Raw genomic sequence first — 18,802 nt, forward strand, 5'->3', positions numbered from 1 at the left:
CAACGTTCAGAGCGTGGTGAAAGGGTGTAATGTTGCGCAAACAAGTGTAATCACCTTCGAGGGCAGCTAGGGTGATAGAAATGAGAGTAGAAATGGTAGTAAAAAAAGGGACCGACCGAACGTGCGGATTTCACAACTCGGCGTAGTGTCGAGCAGGTGACGATTACTCTAGCATTGCGAAACTGATGAATAACTGTTGCTTTGTGAGCGGTTGAAAAAAGTACTTCCTGTATAAGCTAACAGAGTTGGGCGGAAGTAACAAAGCAACACTGGTGGGGCAAATATGTCTGACCACAGCAGGAATAGAAACCAACCATACGGAACAGTATAAAACCTTTGTGAAAACAATATCGAAAAATATCATAACAGCACTATTTAATATTTTGTGCAACTCTGATTTTTCAACTATGTACATCAGTTGTTTATTTCTGGATATAGCTGGATAAATGCTATTTCCTTAGTTCTAAAATTTCATGCTTGAAAAACTAGTCGATTTCATTCAAGCATCAAGCATTGTAATTCAGCTCTACCAGTGAATACTTTATATGGTTCACTGTTTGGATTTGACATATGTGTTTCCCTCTGATAAACGTTTTTAAAAATAATTAATTTATGGTTTCCGTGCCTATAATCACGGAGCTTCAATTAAGTCCTTTATTGATCAGGTTGGCTTAAAGATATGTAAAAAAATACCGGATAATCTAATAAACGGTGTTCAGAAATAAGCCCCTGATTAGTACATATGCAAAATCTTTAGCAAATACAGCCAGAATCCGCTCGCTATGTTTCCAATTAGGGAATTCAACATGCAGCGAGCCGAAATTAAATCACTGATAGCTGGCTTTTTTTGCTGGCTTGCACCCATATCTGTCATAATAGTGCACTTGATGCACTCAGTACCCTAATGCAATTCAACTCGTACCGTGGCACCCTACCAGGCATGCCACTGGGCAACATGCTTGTGTCAAGGATCCACTCAAAATGCCACCTAATATGTGAAATCAATCAATTTAGAACGTTCCTATGCTGCTGCTGTTGCTGCTGCTGCTGCTACTGCTGCACCCTATCATAGTTCTGATCCAATTTCAATTCCACCCTTATCCTTTACCGCGCACCAGAACTACGTACGTTTCACTCGCTGTGCACAGCTGAGCCCATTGCTTGGCGTTGCACATTATGCAACTGTCCGCACACCACCGTTTCGAGCAATTTGCTGATTTTACAAGAGCACATGCACACAGCACAAAATGTGATTAATTATTGAAAATCCGCTCCCTAATGATTTGCTATTCATTGGCGAAAATTCCTGGCGCGCTTGAAATGGTGGTGGTCTCCGGTTGTGTCAGGGTGTGTGTGTACGGTGTTTGGTTGCAGTGCTTAGATTGCACCTGTTTGACTTTTGATAGCTAGCGTTTGTGTAGAGTGAAAAGAAAAAAAGACAGCTGAAGCATCATCTGACTTTATCTAGCGTTTACGCCATTTATACGGCGAGGATACCCATTCATCTATTTTGGCTTTAATCACAGCTTCCTTTATCTAGCATTGCTTGGTTAGGTCTTTCAATATACTGTATACTATTATATAGTAACATAATACATTATGGAATATCAAATAAATATGCATGCAACAGTTTATCTCCTATAAAAATAAATGATTTAATGAAGCAGACCAAATAAGACTTTTGTATAATCATTTAATGTAAGAGATTGTTTTTGGGGAAAATAGTTCATTCAATTATGAAAAATATAATATTTTCGTTTTGTTTCAACCACAAAAAACCTTAGCTTAATCATATTATATTATTTTTGCTTTACTCTGAAGTCATTTAATTTCCATCGTCGCATTCACTTAAGCTTTTGTTTTTCACGCTGACGTTAGCTTTTAAATTAAGCAAAAACCTTCTCAACACAAAAAGAACATAAATTGTTGCAGGACTTACAATGAGATTAAAATGTAAACCTGTTCATCAATCGCGCTTGCGTGTACTCCCGTGGGGTTGCAGGGAAATTAAGGAAAATTTAACCGTCCGTCTCTCTACGGTGACTTGGCCTGCCATTACGCAAATCTTTTTTACCATTTTGTTAAAAATGACCACCATTTGCCATATAGAGAGGACAGCCAAAAACCCTTTTGGAAAGTGTGTCCCAAAACCATCCACACCAACCTCCATTTACTTCCAGCATCCCAACGAGATTTCTCGTTCATCCAATCCCTTCGACGCCACACAATGGATTCGATTTATTTTCGAAATTTCGGCGCGAAAAACTAACTACCTTACTTGCAACTACCGTTACGGTAGAAAGGAAAAAAATGCCGTGCTCTTTTCGGCTTCGCGGTACGTTGCAAAATGTTAAAATTCCTTTCACACCAATGAAATTACAACATTTATCAAGTAAATTACTTGACGGGTTTTTTTTTCTTCGGAAAACGGAACAGAGGTTCGAGCTGATGGTTTGGGCTTTGTAGCATCGTCACGAAATTGGGATCAGTTGCAGTAGCGTTTACCGCAGTCCTTGTGAGATGTGCCAGCGCGTTTTGGAAGTGTAGAATGAACGGTAAAGCATTGGGGGAGTGGAGCGGAGGAAGCATGACTCCCACAAGAAAAGAATCTGGCTCTGTTTGGCACCGGCTGCAATAATCGGTTGGAAGCCGACAAAGTTTTGCACCGAAATTGAAAGAGCATTTGGCACGTTTTTTGAGTGAAAGGTTGCTAGGTGTTTGCGTTTCGGTGCCAGCAGTGTAGTAGTTTTGGGAAAAATGCATCCCCACTGACACCCCCAACCTCTTCCAACAATCGTGAAAAGTTTTGCGTTTAGGAACAATGTAGCGTGCTACTTTGGTTCTGTTAGTGGTGCACTGTACGGACAATAAATCATGGTAGCAATGGTCCAGGCGGTATGGGAACGGGTTGAATTTATGTGGGAATAATTTACAAACTTCAGCTTCAACGGGTTCCAGCGTCAATGGGGAATTTTTAACGAAAGGTGTTGGTAATAGCTGAAATTTTATTTCATTTGCTTTAGTTTTCTTGCCGTCTTTTTTAATCGTGTTTGTTACAATTTATTTCTATAGCGCGGCAGCTTGCTACCCACTTCACAGTAATTTGACAAAACATAAGTTTCAAAGTACCGAAAGTACCGAAAAAACACTAAAATATGAACATAACACAATATATTTAAAATTTCAGTCACGTGTCCCTTGCTTTAGCGCCATAAATAATTAATCCATCCGATATTCTCAACGAATTGCATTTGCCAATACCCTTGTGTAAAGTGAATGTCAACTTTTACTGCTGTATTCAGCAAGCTCTCGACAACACATCCGGCACTTCGGCAGTGTATGCTAGTGATGGGTAAATTCAACAAAAATCCGGAATCGCTTCCGACTGACTCCGCCAAAATTGGAAGCGGTTCCGGAAGGTAGGTGCAAAACTCCGACCTCGGAGCCGTCTGGAGCTGTCGGAGCCGTCCGGAGCCGTCCGGAACCGCTAGTCGGCAGCCGGAGCCGGTCGGAGCCGTCCGAGCCGTCGGAGCCGTCGGAGCCGTCTGGAGCCGTCCAGAGCCGTCCGGAGCCGTCGGAGCCGTCGGAGCCATCCGGAGCCGTCAGACCCGTCGGAGCCGTCCGGAGCCGTTAGTCGGCAGCTGGAGCCGGTCGGAGCCGATGGAGCCGGTTGGAGCCGTTGGGGCCGTCAGAGTCGTTGTCATAGTCGGAAGTATTCTGAAGCGCTTTAATTTCCCGATATCAGCGATAATTTCTTTTAAAAAAACAGCTCACGAGTAAAAAATATATAGATATAGATATAGAGATAATATAGAGATAACGTCTCAACACATAGGGAAAAAATGAATCAAACTAGGAGGTCAAGAAGCAATAGAACTAAGACGGGAGGTGGGTTTGATAAAATACGAAGCAACGAGGCAGACGAGTGTAAAGGCCTTATTAGACGAAGAAAAATACTGTCATTCGATTTTGTAATCTATTTTTCAAACAGGGTTTGACAGATAGATGCCAGTCGGAAAATCGGAATTCGACATGCTCTATTCCGATTTGCTCAAGAGTAGATTTTTGCTGTCAATGTCGATAGAGCGTGTTGAATTTCTTGATAATGATGAATAAAAACAACAAAAATGAGAAACAACGAATGATTCTTTCGGATAAAGCCAGGAAAATCAATAAATTAAATAATAAATGTGAAAGGTGACAGAACAATTCTCTTGCCTTATTACACGTACGAGAGGTATTTTTGTGCCATAGTCTTAGTTTGACAGATAAATTCCTATCGAGAAATGACAGTATTTTCCTCCGTCTAATAAGGCCTTAATTATGGCAGTTTTGCACGGTTGTTTACATCGACTAACGTGTATTGTATAGGCCGCCTTGGTTTTTACCGAATAACATGATGGCACATAGACAAGACAAAGAATATAACTATCAATCATCCGTCCATCTTTTATGAAAATAAAGATCAATAATAGTTTGATTCATATTTTTTCCCCCTATGTATACGAGCAAACAATTATTTTTGACTTTATTGTTGAAAAAAAAATACAAAAAAACTTCGGAGCAATCAATGAAGAAGACTCTTTTTTTACTCGTGAGCTGTTTTTTTAAATGAAATTATCGCTGATATCGGAAAATTAAAGCGCTTCAGAATACTTCCGACTATTACAACGACTCCGACGGCTCCAACAACTACGACGGCTCCGACCGGCTCCGGACGGCTCCAACCGGCTCCGTCGGCTCCAACTGCTACGACGGCTCCGACCGGCTCCAGCTGCCGACTAACGGCTCCGGACGGCTCCGACGGCTCTGACGGCTCCGGACGGCTCCGACGGCTCCGACGGCTCTGGACAGCTCCGACAGCTGCAACGCCTCCTACGGCTCCGACGGCTCCATTTGCCGACCAGCGGCTCAGACGGCTCCGGACGGCTCCAACGGCTCTGGACGGCTCCGACGGCTCCGGACGACTCCGAACGGCTCCGACGGCTCCGGACGGCTCCGATGGCTCCGGGCGGAATCGAAATCGGAATCGGAGCCGGAGTAGCAATACTCGGAAGCGATTCCGAACCGTGGGTGCGATTCCGGTTACCCATCACTAGTGTATGCGGCAATGCGCATTGCACATACTCGAAGCGAAACGACTCAAACCGACAAGCAACTTGGAATATTTGCACAAAAATTAACCTTGTGTGCGCTAATCGTCATCACCCTCAAAGTGTATTCGGGCTGCAGACCTTTTTTACACATATGGTATCCGTACATGAAACACGAAACGCTTTGCTAACGAATGCTGACTTGTATGTTCCTTCTTCTCATCGACAACACGCTGTTTGTGCACTCAGGACTAATCCACATAGAAACGAACCAATCATTTTCGTATGCAAACCATTCACGATACAAATTGAAGTGTAGTGAACACATAAAAACTTATAAAAAATGGTACGGACCTTTCCAAATTTGCACCACGATACCGAGAAAGGAGATTGAAATGTTCGTACTTCATAGTACATCGAGATTTGGCGTCATTTTGATCGCATTTAATGTTTGCATGCAAATAGAATTGCAACGTCGTAAAAATAACCTGAATCCACCAGCCTTCTTGCAAACCCGGAAATAATTTGATCGAATTCCAAGGAAACACATGCCAATGCAAAGCATTATCGTCTAAAACCACGTTGTGGTAAATTTGAATGAATTTCAGTAAAAATGAAATACGTGCTTGGCTGGAAGGGTTCCCGGAAATTTGACAGGAAAATTGCTTTCTCCAACAACAAAAAGCAACGCAATCGAAGGCAGCACCCAACGAACAAAAAAGGTGCTTTTGAATGAACCATACCGGGGGGTTTCTGTTACCCGGTGGGATAAACTTTCATTTTTACTACTCACTGCTGGGACCATCTTGCAACAAGAGTGCTAGAAGAAAGCTTTAAGCAAAGTGAGTAGAAAGAAAGAATCACTTTGCAAAATGCACCCGCAAAACGTTGCAAACGTTGACTTTGGTTCCGGCTGCTACCGTGACTGCATCCGGTTGCATCATTAAGAACTGCAGCACCAATGCATAGTTGCACTGTTCCTGTTTCCTGTTGAGGCAGGGCTGATTTTTTTCTCCTTTTTTTCCTGCCCTAATTTTGTTTACTTCGCCTCTTCATTTCGTGCAACGATCGAGCCATGCTCTGCTGTGTCGGGAACTTTTCGCAAGCAAAGAAAGCTCTCTCATTACAAACGACGTCGATGCTGTAGCACCGAGGTGTTGGCCCGCGATGGTGTTAGTGGGTAAAACATTAAAGCTTGAACTGATTGTTGGCGGATTCCGGTGCAACTGCGCTGTTGCCTGCCCTACGACGAGAGAAAGTAGCACGATTGCTTCACGCGCTTGCAATCTTCAAAACCGGGACAGCAAGGAAACACTCTTCAACGCGGAGAACTTGGTCGTTGTTGCTAACGTCGAGTAGACTCCTCCCCCGAGGAAAAGCATTCCATCAGCAGTTGTTACTGGAGTCGGACAGAATTGCAGATTGTGGAGCAAGAGAAAAAAAAAACAAAACCACGCCAATACGTACTGTAGCGGATCGGAGGACTGAGTTTTGCGTAGGGAACGCGTTACTCCTGCCAACGTTTTGGCACGCTTGTTTTTCTTCACGTTTTTGGCGATCACCCTTCGGCAAGTTGCTGTGGTGAACTTCTTTGGAGTATAGGGAAACGTCGGAGGGCGTGATTTATTTACGACAAGCTTTTGGAAAAGTAAATTCTTGCAGCACAACATACAACTTTGGCAACACTGCGATTTGCCTGCTAGCTGGAAAGTGTCGACGATGCTTATGGATAAGTAATTGATTATTCTTTTTTTTTTGTTTAAAGCAGCTAGAGAGTATTTATTGATTAGGGGTGCCTGTTAATATTAAAAGTGCATACATGTTCAACTTGTGAAATTCAAGCTGAAGTTAATATGTAAATGACATGGAATGTTTGTCAGCCATCTCAAGATGCAGCTGATTCTAGGAACTTACCTTTGTATGCTTGCCAACTTGCAACTCAATTGCAGAAAATATAACGATGGGGCATTTCAAGATTCTAGTCAGTTTTTTTATATGCAGTTTGTCAAATGGAGGCTGAAATCGTGTAAACACTCCATACAAAACCGCACACAACACTAGCCTGCGATTTCAGCCTAGATTATTTTAGACTAAGGGGCGGTCCCGTAGTACAGTCGTCAACTCGAACGACTCAATAACATGCCCGTCATGGGTTCAAGCCTAGAATGGCCCGTCTCCCTGTAGCAAGGATTGATTATCCTATCCGGCTGTGTTGGTAATGAATAAAGTCTCAAAAGCCCGTACAGCAGGATAGGACGTTAAGCCATAATAGAAGACGAAGTATTTTAGCCTCAAAACTTCCTTAAGATCTGCTCGAAAAATGTCAAAATAATGTGATATTTTCATTTATCCCAAGGTGTATTAAAGAGATCAGGTGGTGGAATCTAGAAACAATAAGTATGTAAACCAGGTGGTCTCATAGCATGTTTGTTATAACCAAATTTGAACGTCACTTTTTGACAGGACGGGTGAAAACTTTTGCTCGAACAGGCTTTCTAGTAACTTGACGACTACACAAACTACGCTTAATATCTTCATTCAGAGGCAGAAGTGATAAAAACCAACATTCAATACGTACACCTTAGGATAAGCCCACCTATATAGTATACCCACTAAGATCGCTCGAAAATTGCTAGACAATGGAAACAGCTGATAGACTGAAATTTCAGCCTGCAATCTTAAAACGGAAAGGGGCCCTATGATGGTATTGTGATAGTGAAATATTTTATTTTTCTTTTAAGATCTAGGAACTCTCACTTTTATACAGGAGTTATTCAATGCATTTCATTGCATAGTAACATATAATTAAAAAGATTATATGAACCTTTGAACCGCTTTGAAGATATTCAAAACTTCATTGTGTCAAAATTAATTGTGAGTATAACTTAATAGTTTTTAGGAAGTTGTTGCGAATCACGGTAAAATGTATTAAATGAATTTATATATAAATAACAAAAAATAGAAAGCAAGCTGTTGAACCATTAAATCAAATCGTTAGTGAAAGCCTATTGTATTAGCCACTTCAAAAAAGCGAACTAACTATGAATGTTATTGTCTATGAACTATGAATCTTTACTATCTTCACATGATACCGTTTGCGCAAGTGCACCAACCCACTTGAAATACATTTTCAAGCTACTGAAGCCATTCTTGATGGAGTACAGAAAAGAATACATTGAACGAAAAAATCCTTCTTCATAAGATGATAAAAGCCTGCTGCATACTGCATACTACACTCGACGAAAGCCCTGCAAACCTTGCGCCGTACCGAAACGACTGCTATCCCTCGATCGGTTGCAGATTGCATTGGTTGCCAATCGTTTACATCGTCGACCCGCGTCAGCACGGCACGGCAACACCGGAAAGCATCAGATGACACTGCATCATCCGGCCTGTCTCTGGTCGCTTTTCTCTGCAGAAAAGCGCACTAAGTGGATGCACTTAAGACCGATGCGAAAACCCATCCGTCCAAACGAAACGTTGTGCCTTGAGCATTGCGTCATTGCATCGACGCGACCGCAAAGGGAAAAGGGTGAAGTTGTTATTTTTTTCACACTCCCAATGATGGACATCACAGTTAAAAGCAGTCGCTAATGGGTGTCTTTGTCAATACTATCTGCTGCTAGGCGCAGTTCCAGCGATTGCGATGGGTGAATCTTTTTAATTGCCTCTTTGTATCGACATAATGTAATGGGAAATGAAGCATTTGCGAAGATTCTCTCAGCTGTCATATCTATCCATATTTAATTAAACCCTAACAGTGCTCATCCTGCGCTGGCAACATTTAATCAGTTGAAATGTGTATTAGGTCTCTGCAGTACTTTCTCCTCGAATGTTTTCCTCGCGCTATAAAGTTTTTGAACCCTTTTTAAAATCAGGTCACGCAAATGCTTCACAGCAATTTGGTGATGCTGGACGCCCGAATTCCCCAGGGCACCATCAACACATCGTAATTGTCACATTTGTCTCATAGTTCAGGATGTTTCGTTTATACTTGTTTGTCCTTTTCTTGGCATCATTGCAGCACATTTTATCCTATCATTGCAGCTGACCCATGGCGACAACGTGGCACTAAAGCGTTTGTCAACCAGTCGTGATCGATGCAGTGTGTGTGTGTGTGTGTGTGTGTGTGTGTGTGTGTGTGTGTGTGTGTGTTCCATCTCAGTCATAGTTTTAAGCTTTATCGTAAAACGCTTGCTATGCAGAAGCTAGCTTAACAGTCGAGATGGAGCATGTTTTTTTATTTCCTTTTTTGACTGACTGATATCTGTTTTTGTTTCGTGGGTTTGATTTTTTCAACTACCTTTGTTATGGTGCGCCGGGGTGGTCATTTTATCCGTCATTGCTACTGTTTTTAGCCATTTCTCGCAAGATTCCGTTGTATGCCTCTCTTCCTCTCCAATGCATAATGGAAAAGCTTTTTCACCCAAGGCTAAGCGCTCGTCAAGCTGTAACAATGGAAGATGTTCAGCTTTGTTACGTTGAGCTATATCATTCCTTTAAGATCCTTTCTACGTTTGTGACGATCTTCATTGATTTTTAAAGCATCTCAAAAAATCTAAGTCTAAGTATTTTTAACATAATTTACCCCATAAAGGCCTTTGGCTAAATTTTCCAAATACTTTGTTGCCAGTTTGTTCGACAATTCGTCTGGGATCACTACCTGGAGGAATGAAAATTGCTGATTTTCTGACACCACTCTGTTGAACGGTAGAACAATTTTTCATCATCTATACACGTCATCGTTTCAACAATCACCCACTGACAGACGGCACCGGGATTGGAGTAGATCGATTTACAGATATTTCCTTTACCTTGGTTCTTCATCTTCCAATGGAAGATCCGTACTAAAACTGCTTCGACATCCAGCGCTTTGCCGTAATGGATGACGATTTTTCTTTTCATGATGGTGAAGTGGAATAACTTTTTTTTTCGTTTATTTATTCCGCTTCCGCCCAGTCCCGTCATTGCAGCCCTTCACATTATATGCGAATTGCTCTTACGGTATTTGAATGGTAAGAAAACGCATCAATTCGGTGATTTGATGACGTGGAAAAGAATAGCTCGTTATCACCAGTTCGTTTTATGAAAGTTAGTTTCAGTAGAAACAAAATATTACTGTTACAATATACAATGTATAATACAAATTACATTAAAATACAAGTCCAGACCATTGGAAATTGGAACAGATAGGAAAACAAATTTATACTAATACGTAAAATTTTTAATCGATATTCTGGTTCTTTTTGTATGAAGGAAGTTTAAGGCATTTTAAAGACGACCAAAAGCTCATTCCTGTCACACAACGTTTTAATTTTTTACTCCACAATGATTAGCGAGTAAATGAAGGGAATATTACTATTAATTACATGCAAATGTCGGACGGATCAAATTACTGACCGCTGATTCACCGTCACCGTCACCGTCGCAATTTAACCATTGCTTCATTTTGTAATTAGCAGCATTATAATTGGGTCATTATATTTGCCCGTACTTTAATTAGTGTTCATCAAACAGACGCGAATAATCACTCTCACGGAAAAAGGGAGCCGCCACACCGAGATAAACGAGAAGAGAGGGAAACAAGGAGTATATTTTTTTACCTTTCTGCTTACGTCCTTTGAATGGCAGAAAAGGGTTTGTTCTTTGTTCAGGGGCTTAAATTTAGCTTGAGTTCAGCTTTGAAATTATTTGCACTGGTTTCGTTTTGCAATAAAAAAGTTTATACTATGCTTATGCGTTTGGTAAAAAAGATGTTCTTACATTAATTTAAGTTTTTTCTTTACTATAAAATACGTTGCTGTAACGATGTGTGATAGATGTATGTTTTTATTATGTATTTTTACGCTTTATTAAAACCATTCTAAACTCTACTTGTTACATGAACTCGTAAAGCATTCTAATTCATTTATTGTCTTAATAAAAGAAGCATTTTGTCAATGTTTATCAATCCATAAAAACCTTTAGGTCATCCCTTAACCTATCCTATTCAATACAACAGGATTTTTTCTTCCTTTGGCAAACCATTTGTTTGTTACATAAATTCTTCCAGCTAGATTCATCTCAGGATTGCCACAATAGCAGAAACGATAACGAAGAATAGATAAATACACAAATAAACAATCCTGCGCGATCGTTCTGTACTACTCGCGCAAATAAGAAGGGCTCACGGCATGCTTGTTAGTGCAAAACTTAATCCCACCGTGTCCCTACTTGCCCGCTAGCCTATCTATGCTTGCTCTCAAGATGACTTTTGCTTTGAACCGCTTAGATCATACTCACCGGTGTCATGTAACACCGACCTGACGTTGGATTGTTTTACCGAGAGCAAAATAAATGGATCTTTACAAACGTACTGACGTCGTCAGCGCATTTATCATAAACGGAGGTTAAGTGAGAAAGGAAAATCGGGTTTTGAATTGAATAATATGCCTACAAAGATCCCAAGCGACAAAACCAACATGCATTCCCGCTCTCTTAGGTTTACTGGTCTGTTGGGTAAAACGAGAAAACATTTGATTTTGTTAGTTGGGATGATTGATAAATCAATGCTAAAGCCCTGCACTCCTAGCCCCAGCAAAAAGGTAGAAGATTAACTATTGTTTAACTTTTAGATCAAAATCAAACAAATTTTAATCTCGTAAACGATATTGGTTGACATAAAATTTCACCTGTAGCTAACATACAAACATGTCGAATTGGTGTATGTAGTTTACAAACCACAGACTATTTACAAACATTTACCTTCAGTGCGTATTTTCATTCCACATCCAATCCAAACCGAATATAAAATCTAGTTATTGGAATGGTTACTAATATTTTATTTATTTTACAGTGTGAACTAGAAGAGCACTATTGCTTGTTATTCCTATTTTGCGGACAGCTTTACGTATTTCACAAGAATCGCAAATGAAACATTATTCAACCACAATTTCCACGTGTAATCACTGTTGATGCTTATATAACATGACCAAAAAAACAAACTTTTCATTGAAATCTGTTTCGTTCCATCGATTCAAGCATAACATTGATGTATCATACATACGTGCATCATTTGTCGCGTTTCAATGATGTTAGCTTATTTTTTTCAGACAGTTTCCACGAACACAATTCCGTATGTTTGCGACATGTTTGTTATGCTATGTAAATTTCCACTCACTGCGCAGTGGTACGGTGCAAAGGAATTAAATCGTGCACCGACGTCGCTCTCTTTTCCAACGCACCGGATTTTGTAGCGAGCTTTGTTTGTGCTCTCGTTACATTCGATTATCGTGTTGAGGGAAAATTTTGGTCATGATTATTCATCAAAACCATTCGGAGCATGCTGCTATATACTGATACTGCTGCTGCCGCTACCGGAGGTGAAACATGGTGCTTTGCGATTGCTTTTAATAACGGCAGCGGGAAGCGGAATGAATTATTCAATCTCAATTTGTTGAGTAATGAGTGATGAAATATTTCCGCTCGACAGTTGCACCGAGATCGGAACATCGCATAAGCTTTGGCTGGGATGTCATAAATTTCAGCCCGTGCCGTAGATTGTAAAATGGAAACTAATAAATGATTGATTTGTACGATGAGCTCTGGCGCACGCTGGTGGTTTGGCTAAGCAGCTCGATAAGCAATTAGCTCGTAAGTCAATAAAACTATGCAAATCAGCCCATTTGTGGAAGTGTAATTTGGAATTGCAAATCTGAGGCGGATTGTTGATGTTGTTTATTAGAAATATGTAACTGTAATTGTGGTGGTTAGGAATGTGTTATATTAACTTGTTAATTTAACTCATGCTCACATGCTGCGTAACCAAACATAGGCAACATTGAAACAATAAACACAAAAAAAACATACGCCGGTTGCGATAGTATCATGGAACAAAAATAGACCGGATGTTGGTGGAATAAAACAGAGGCAAGATTAATGTGCAAACATCCTAACATGTATGTGTGAGAGCCGAGATGAAAAATGGTAGGCTGGATGTTTCATTTAATTAAATACCTGCCAGGCATGGCTGTTGACGTGCATATAGTCGAGACGACGGTTGTCTATTAGATATCACTGTAGCCTTCGCTGCTGGTCTCCTTAGACAATTCATGTGCTTATTTCAGTTTGCTGCGAGGGAAATGGTACCCCTAGTGTGTCGCAAAAGTTCCTCAATACATAAACATACCCTTCGAGAAAGCCTTGATCCTCGGTCGCTGCACACCCGTGAGGCAGCTTAAGCTTGCCTCATTCAAACGCTTTGTTGTTGTCTGTTTGTTGGTTTTCGCATTATCATTCACTGGAAAGGCGTATCCTTTCGCCCGTTGTATGAAAGTGCTGGCATTGCAAACACAGATCGTTCATTGTGTGTTGCTTTCGGATGCGAGGAAATAGTTGAGGACTGACTAAAGAAATAAAAACAACAAGTTACATCTAGTCGGTTCGCACAAGCGTCAATAAAACTCTCCCTGCAGTGCAAATCGTGCAGAATTAATAGTCAATTAGGCGCCAAAGCAATGATGGCATATGTGATGCAAATACATATTCTTAGCTGTAAAGTTTAGTTTCTATAAAACACTTCGTTTGCCACATTCATGCAAAACGTTAGGTTACAAGAGATTGAAGGGTTTACCGTACAGCTTAAAGTTATTTAAAAATGTGTTTTGTATCAAACTGACACATTTGTAAATAAATATCTTTCATAAATAGTAACAACACGAATCATTTTCTTTTTATTCCCACTATAATCATTAGGTTGGCGATTCCTTTGTCTTTCCATGCTGTTTGTTGCCACGGCTATGCTTTGTAAGGAGCAGGGCATCACCATAACGGGCGTGTGTGCAATCTATGAAATCTTCGTCGCCCAAAAGGTACGTACAGCTTTAACTGTAGGTTACATATTTCAATCTATTGTTTGAACCAGTCGTTTTCAACCATTTGTAGCTTTTTTCTCCATGTAATACTTTATGCTCCACTAACAAGTTCATGAGCGGGGGAAGAACTTTATTTATTTATTTAGTGAAATATTTGCATGGCCTTCGCAGTGGCCCAAGCAACTTAAACCAACTATCTATCCAGGACACCATAAAACAGAACAATACTCTAACAATAAGAATGAAAAAAATTATATGTAAAAAAATACAAAAAAAAATTAAAAAAAACTTTTTCTAATGCTATGCCGTCAAAACCAAACAAGTGAGAAACAGATATATGCCAGTTAAATAAGGATACCAATGTTCAATACAGGAGTACATAACATTTCCTTTATCTTATCTTGCTTCTTCTTCTTCTTTCGGCTCAACAACCGTTGTTGGTCAAGGCCTGCCTGTACCACTCATGAGGTTGGCTTTCAGTGACTAATTGATTTCCCCCATGGCAGGATAGTTTGTCCTACGTCTGGTGGAATGGTCTATTTGGGGCTTGAACTCATGACGGGTATGTTGTTAAGTCGTACGAGTTGACGACTGTACCACGATACCGGCCCTTATTGCCTTAATCATAAATCCCATCAACGGATAATTACGCTGTATTTTATATTTTCTATGTTAAAATCGCAGTATTATTTACTTGCTCAGCTTACTTCACTCACAGTTGAAAGCGGCAGATACTTCTGACCTGTGTAAGCGATATTGCGTGTGGAAACAGCTCGCGATTCACTTGCAATCAGGATTTAAAAGCATTTTCAGCCGAGAAATCCCCCTTTGAAATCTTTGGCGAAAACGAAGTGCATTAGCGTACGCCGTATTGGCAGCGGAGTGATAAAAGCACTAGCTTTCCAACGAGATCCACCGGCTGGCCTTATCCGCTGCACCTTCACACAGGTTTATGCTGCAAGCATGGAGAGTTGTTTGGTGTCGGTTCAGCTGTGCAAATCTCTGGTTGGATTATTTTTCGCTACCGTCAAGTGCATCCTTTCATCAGGTTTGTTACCGTTCAGTAGGGTCCTTCTCTTTTCCGCCCAGGAGTCTCAGTTTGTAGAACTGAACATTGAAGAACAGACGAGACGGGGGACGGAACCGGCCGGGCAAACATTATGTTGTTGCCACGGATGAACATCATGCGGCATCATTTGTAGTGCGCGTAATGGGAAACACCGAATAGCGTGTCCTACTTCGCTCGACAGTGGCGAAGGGTCGTCGAAAGACCACAAGGATACATAGATGCAAGCTTCCCAGTGACTCGATGCGATTGCAGATGCCCTGTGGACCAGATATGCAGCTTTTCTTTCTTTATTCTTTTTGCAGGATTCATTTCACACTATCCACAATATTGGCTTCGGGAAAAGGGTTCTGTTTTGATGCGAATGTGTATCTCTGTCGTTCGTATAACATGAAAGGATGTTTTTGTACCTCACAACGGCTGGCAGAAATTTGTTATCATTGAAAAAAAAAGCAGTTCACTTATTGCCCTTGTGATATGTTGGCAACCATCCTGGTTGACCTGAATTATTGCAGGCAAAATTTGCAAATGCACCCATCAATAATATTTTTGTTTGCTTTGCGCTGTTCAAAATGCATTCCATTTTCAATATGTTTTGAAATAGTGCTTTTCCAACCTTACCTGGCATTAGATATGATTGGGTCAACAGTTTAACCCCGTTTGATGAGCACGCTTTGGGCAATAATTCAAATAGTGTCCCCCTCATGTGTCAAACGACCAAACGTGTTCAATCAAATTTAAATTCAAATTGGGTATAGCTGAATGTTTGAATTCCTATAATGCAAACAAATGTATTGATTATACATTTGTAGTTTACCTGATTAAGCAGTATTACCGCGTTGAAGCGTGGTGGTTTTGTTTAAAAATCATAAATTGTGTAAGACAATACAATTGGGTAAGACTCATTCCATCACTATCATAATAAAAATGCTTGTTTTGTCTATCTGTATTCTATTATATTTATATATTCTCTTTAATTGTGTATTTGTCTAATAAGCAACGGTACATAGAATGTTATCGACAGTCGCTTACTAAAAAATCAGATAGCTATTTGGCAAACATACTAGCCTTGGAGATAAAAATCGTTAACAGGTTTAAAAAATTGACGCAATAAAGTCAAAAAATAATAGTCAATCAATAATTTTTTGAAAATCACCAGACGGTTGTACCAAGTTTTTTCGCAGATCCAACTCGCATGCACGCAGGTAAATCAATCTCAATAAAACTCAACTCAACAAGCTCGATAATGGCTGTCAATGCCTATGTAGTTAGCATTCCATTAAATCCAATGTCACAAAGTCATGCCAAATGCTGGGTCATATCTGTCATGCACCAAAAGACACGTAAAGTTCATTATTTCAGTCTTGCCAGCTGACCCAAGAGGGAAAGCGCGTCGAGAAAATCATTCAAAGGCCAGGGAAACCAGCAAGGGAGTTCAGCAGCTCTCAATACGAATCATGTTTGCTTTACCATTCCGAACACGATCAAATAAATGGATGCATTTTTCTGTGTCAAACCCCACTCGTCAGCTCGGTCGACCGGTAAGTGTTGCCAGAAATGAATGCTGACTGGTATTAAAATTCCACGTACATCTTCAGCATGACAAGCGAGCAGTGCCTCTAGGGCCGCAACAGCTCAAACGCAGCAAAGCTACTCGATCGTAATGAAATATCGATGTATTCATAATTCAATTCATCTTCTGTGTTTTACGAAACGCAACGACATAGGACGGAACAACGACTAGAACGACACTCAAGCTTTATTGGCTTAATGTGGCAAGCAAAAAGGAATCCTGTCACAAAAGATCTTCAATAGCATCAGAACATATCCTCTTGCGAGCAACATCTCTTTGCCGGTGAGTCCGTTGTTAGTCACAAACCGGTGCTCTCTATCCTGCGAGGTAAGAAGAAGCTCTTCCGAATGCGAAAAGGACACCGGTTCTGATTTATTCCATCCGTGGCTGTACGTAAGCACAATGTGCTCTGACATTTGCTTAATCTACGATGGTAACGCAGGCTATTCGGTCATTGGATTTGGTAGGATCGAAAATTAAATGAAGATGAGCAATGAAGTCCGGGACATACAGTATCTCCTCGGAGCGAGTGCATTCCTATTGTTGTTCGGGTTGATGAATCACTGCTCAACTCAAGCACGAGCTGCAGTGAAATAAAACACAAAAGCATTCGATCCACAACCGTCCTTATAATGCTGCAAAGACGTTGACGAGAAGAAACCTCAACGAGACTTATCACTATCATTCTTACTAGTTTCTTGTAGCTTTATTTTGCGTCCCATGCATACCCTGGGGTCATTCAGCAGAGGAAGTTTTGGGTTGTATTTCAAATTTTTCTCCCTCTTGCTGTTCGTTTCATCCGACCGTCTCTTGCCGATGCATCCTTCAGGTAGCTGCATCCAGCCAGAGCGGAAGTGTTAGTCAACTGTCAACACGGGTCGACAGGACGTGACGACACGGACACCAAAAAAGCTGACGACATGTGCAAAGTTCTTCCATCATTTCGATACTTTTTACGCCATAGCTTGTGGGAGGAGTGAAGTAGAACGGAGCCAGTACCATGCATCTCGCCACGCTCCTGGGCAGGTGAGGGTTTCATCGTCTTGTCAGGCGAGCTTTCAGCCCAGACGATTGTTGCAAGTTATTTCCTTTTTACACCGGAATTGTGAAGCTTCTGTAAAGGAAGAAATATGTCTGACATGATGGGATGTTTTTTCCCTCGCTTCATTCTGCTCTCTGCACTCACTACTTCTCAACTATAGCAATACAACATTACTGGCATCCGGTGCCGAGTGAAGGAAGCGGAAACAAACACAACAATGCTCCAGACAGGTCAAACCACTTGACGAGTGCGAGTTAACAAGCAGCGATGAAAATTTATTTTTTAATCTTGCCAGAATTATCTAGCTGGATGGTAATAGTTAAAGGATAGGATTCAAACTTTTTTGTTCTAACATTAATCAAAGAGTGTGTAAGAGAAATATTTTGGTAATAGTAGAGTATTATTAAAGATTAATTGTTACTTTTTAAGATATGTCCTGATAACTCAGTTGATTTTTGCTCATTTATTTTCGTAATATATTTTTGTTAAATCATTAATGTTATTTGTCAACCCGTAAGGTTATACCAGATGTGCTGCCTACCCTTGCTCTTGTGTTATGTTGCGTTGGTCCTATGACCAAATTCACGCGATCGTGGTCATGGGAATGTCATAAGCCTTAAAAAGAAGATGTATTCAGTCTTAGAAAGTCTGCGACTCATAGGAAGGAAGGTTTCTTCTCTTTCTCGTGAATCTATTTCACAACTACAAAGTTTTGTGAAATTTTACTTTACTTTCATATTTTATAATTATGGAAACATGAGTGCATTCTTGCTTGTATTTGTTTATATTTTCTTTATTGGACTGAAAGTATACCGGTGCATTACTTTTAGTCTCTTTGTGAACCCAAGTTAACAGTTTTTAGAAGCAAAAAGGAATAAATCTTTAGCCACCAGCATATGACGCTCAACTGAAATGCTGATGCTTGTCTTAAGATACGTCTAACGCAACTAAACAATTGACGCTACTAACCTGCTTCGTTTACTTGCTCAAGGTTGATTCTGTGTTGCCTGCCTTTATGCACACATTTTTTTTTTCTCCAGAATTTAATAATATATTTAACAATGGGCGATAATTTGGAGTTATGGAGTTGGATAGGTTAAAGATAATAATCGTTTCTAACATAGGATACACTAAGTGTAGATAAAATGTAGATATTTTTAAAGTTCGCTAAGCAAC

At 40.4% G+C, this 18,802-nt stretch overlaps 1 protein-coding gene across 6 annotated transcripts in view; it reads left to right on the plus strand.

Annotated features, from left to right (window-relative positions):
* Positions 1 to 18,802, plus strand: part of LOC121598294 (protein O-mannosyl-transferase Tmtc3) — a 154,060-nt gene that overhangs the window by 82,858 nt on the left and 52,400 nt on the right. For all 6 annotated transcript variants that reach the window (XM_041924910.1, XM_041924915.1, XM_041924914.1 and 3 more), the window contains one exon: positions 13,827 to 13,942. In XM_041924910.1, coding sequence (XP_041780844.1) covers positions 13,827 to 13,942 — 116 coding nt within the window. The remainder of the gene's footprint in view (positions 1 to 13,826; positions 13,943 to 18,802) is intronic.

The sequence above is a fragment of the Anopheles merus genome, chromosome 3L (genome assembly GCF_017562075.2).
Source record: "Anopheles merus strain MAF chromosome 3L, AmerM5.1, whole genome shotgun sequence".
Lineage (NCBI taxonomy): Eukaryota > Metazoa > Arthropoda > Insecta > Diptera > Culicidae > Anopheles > Anopheles merus.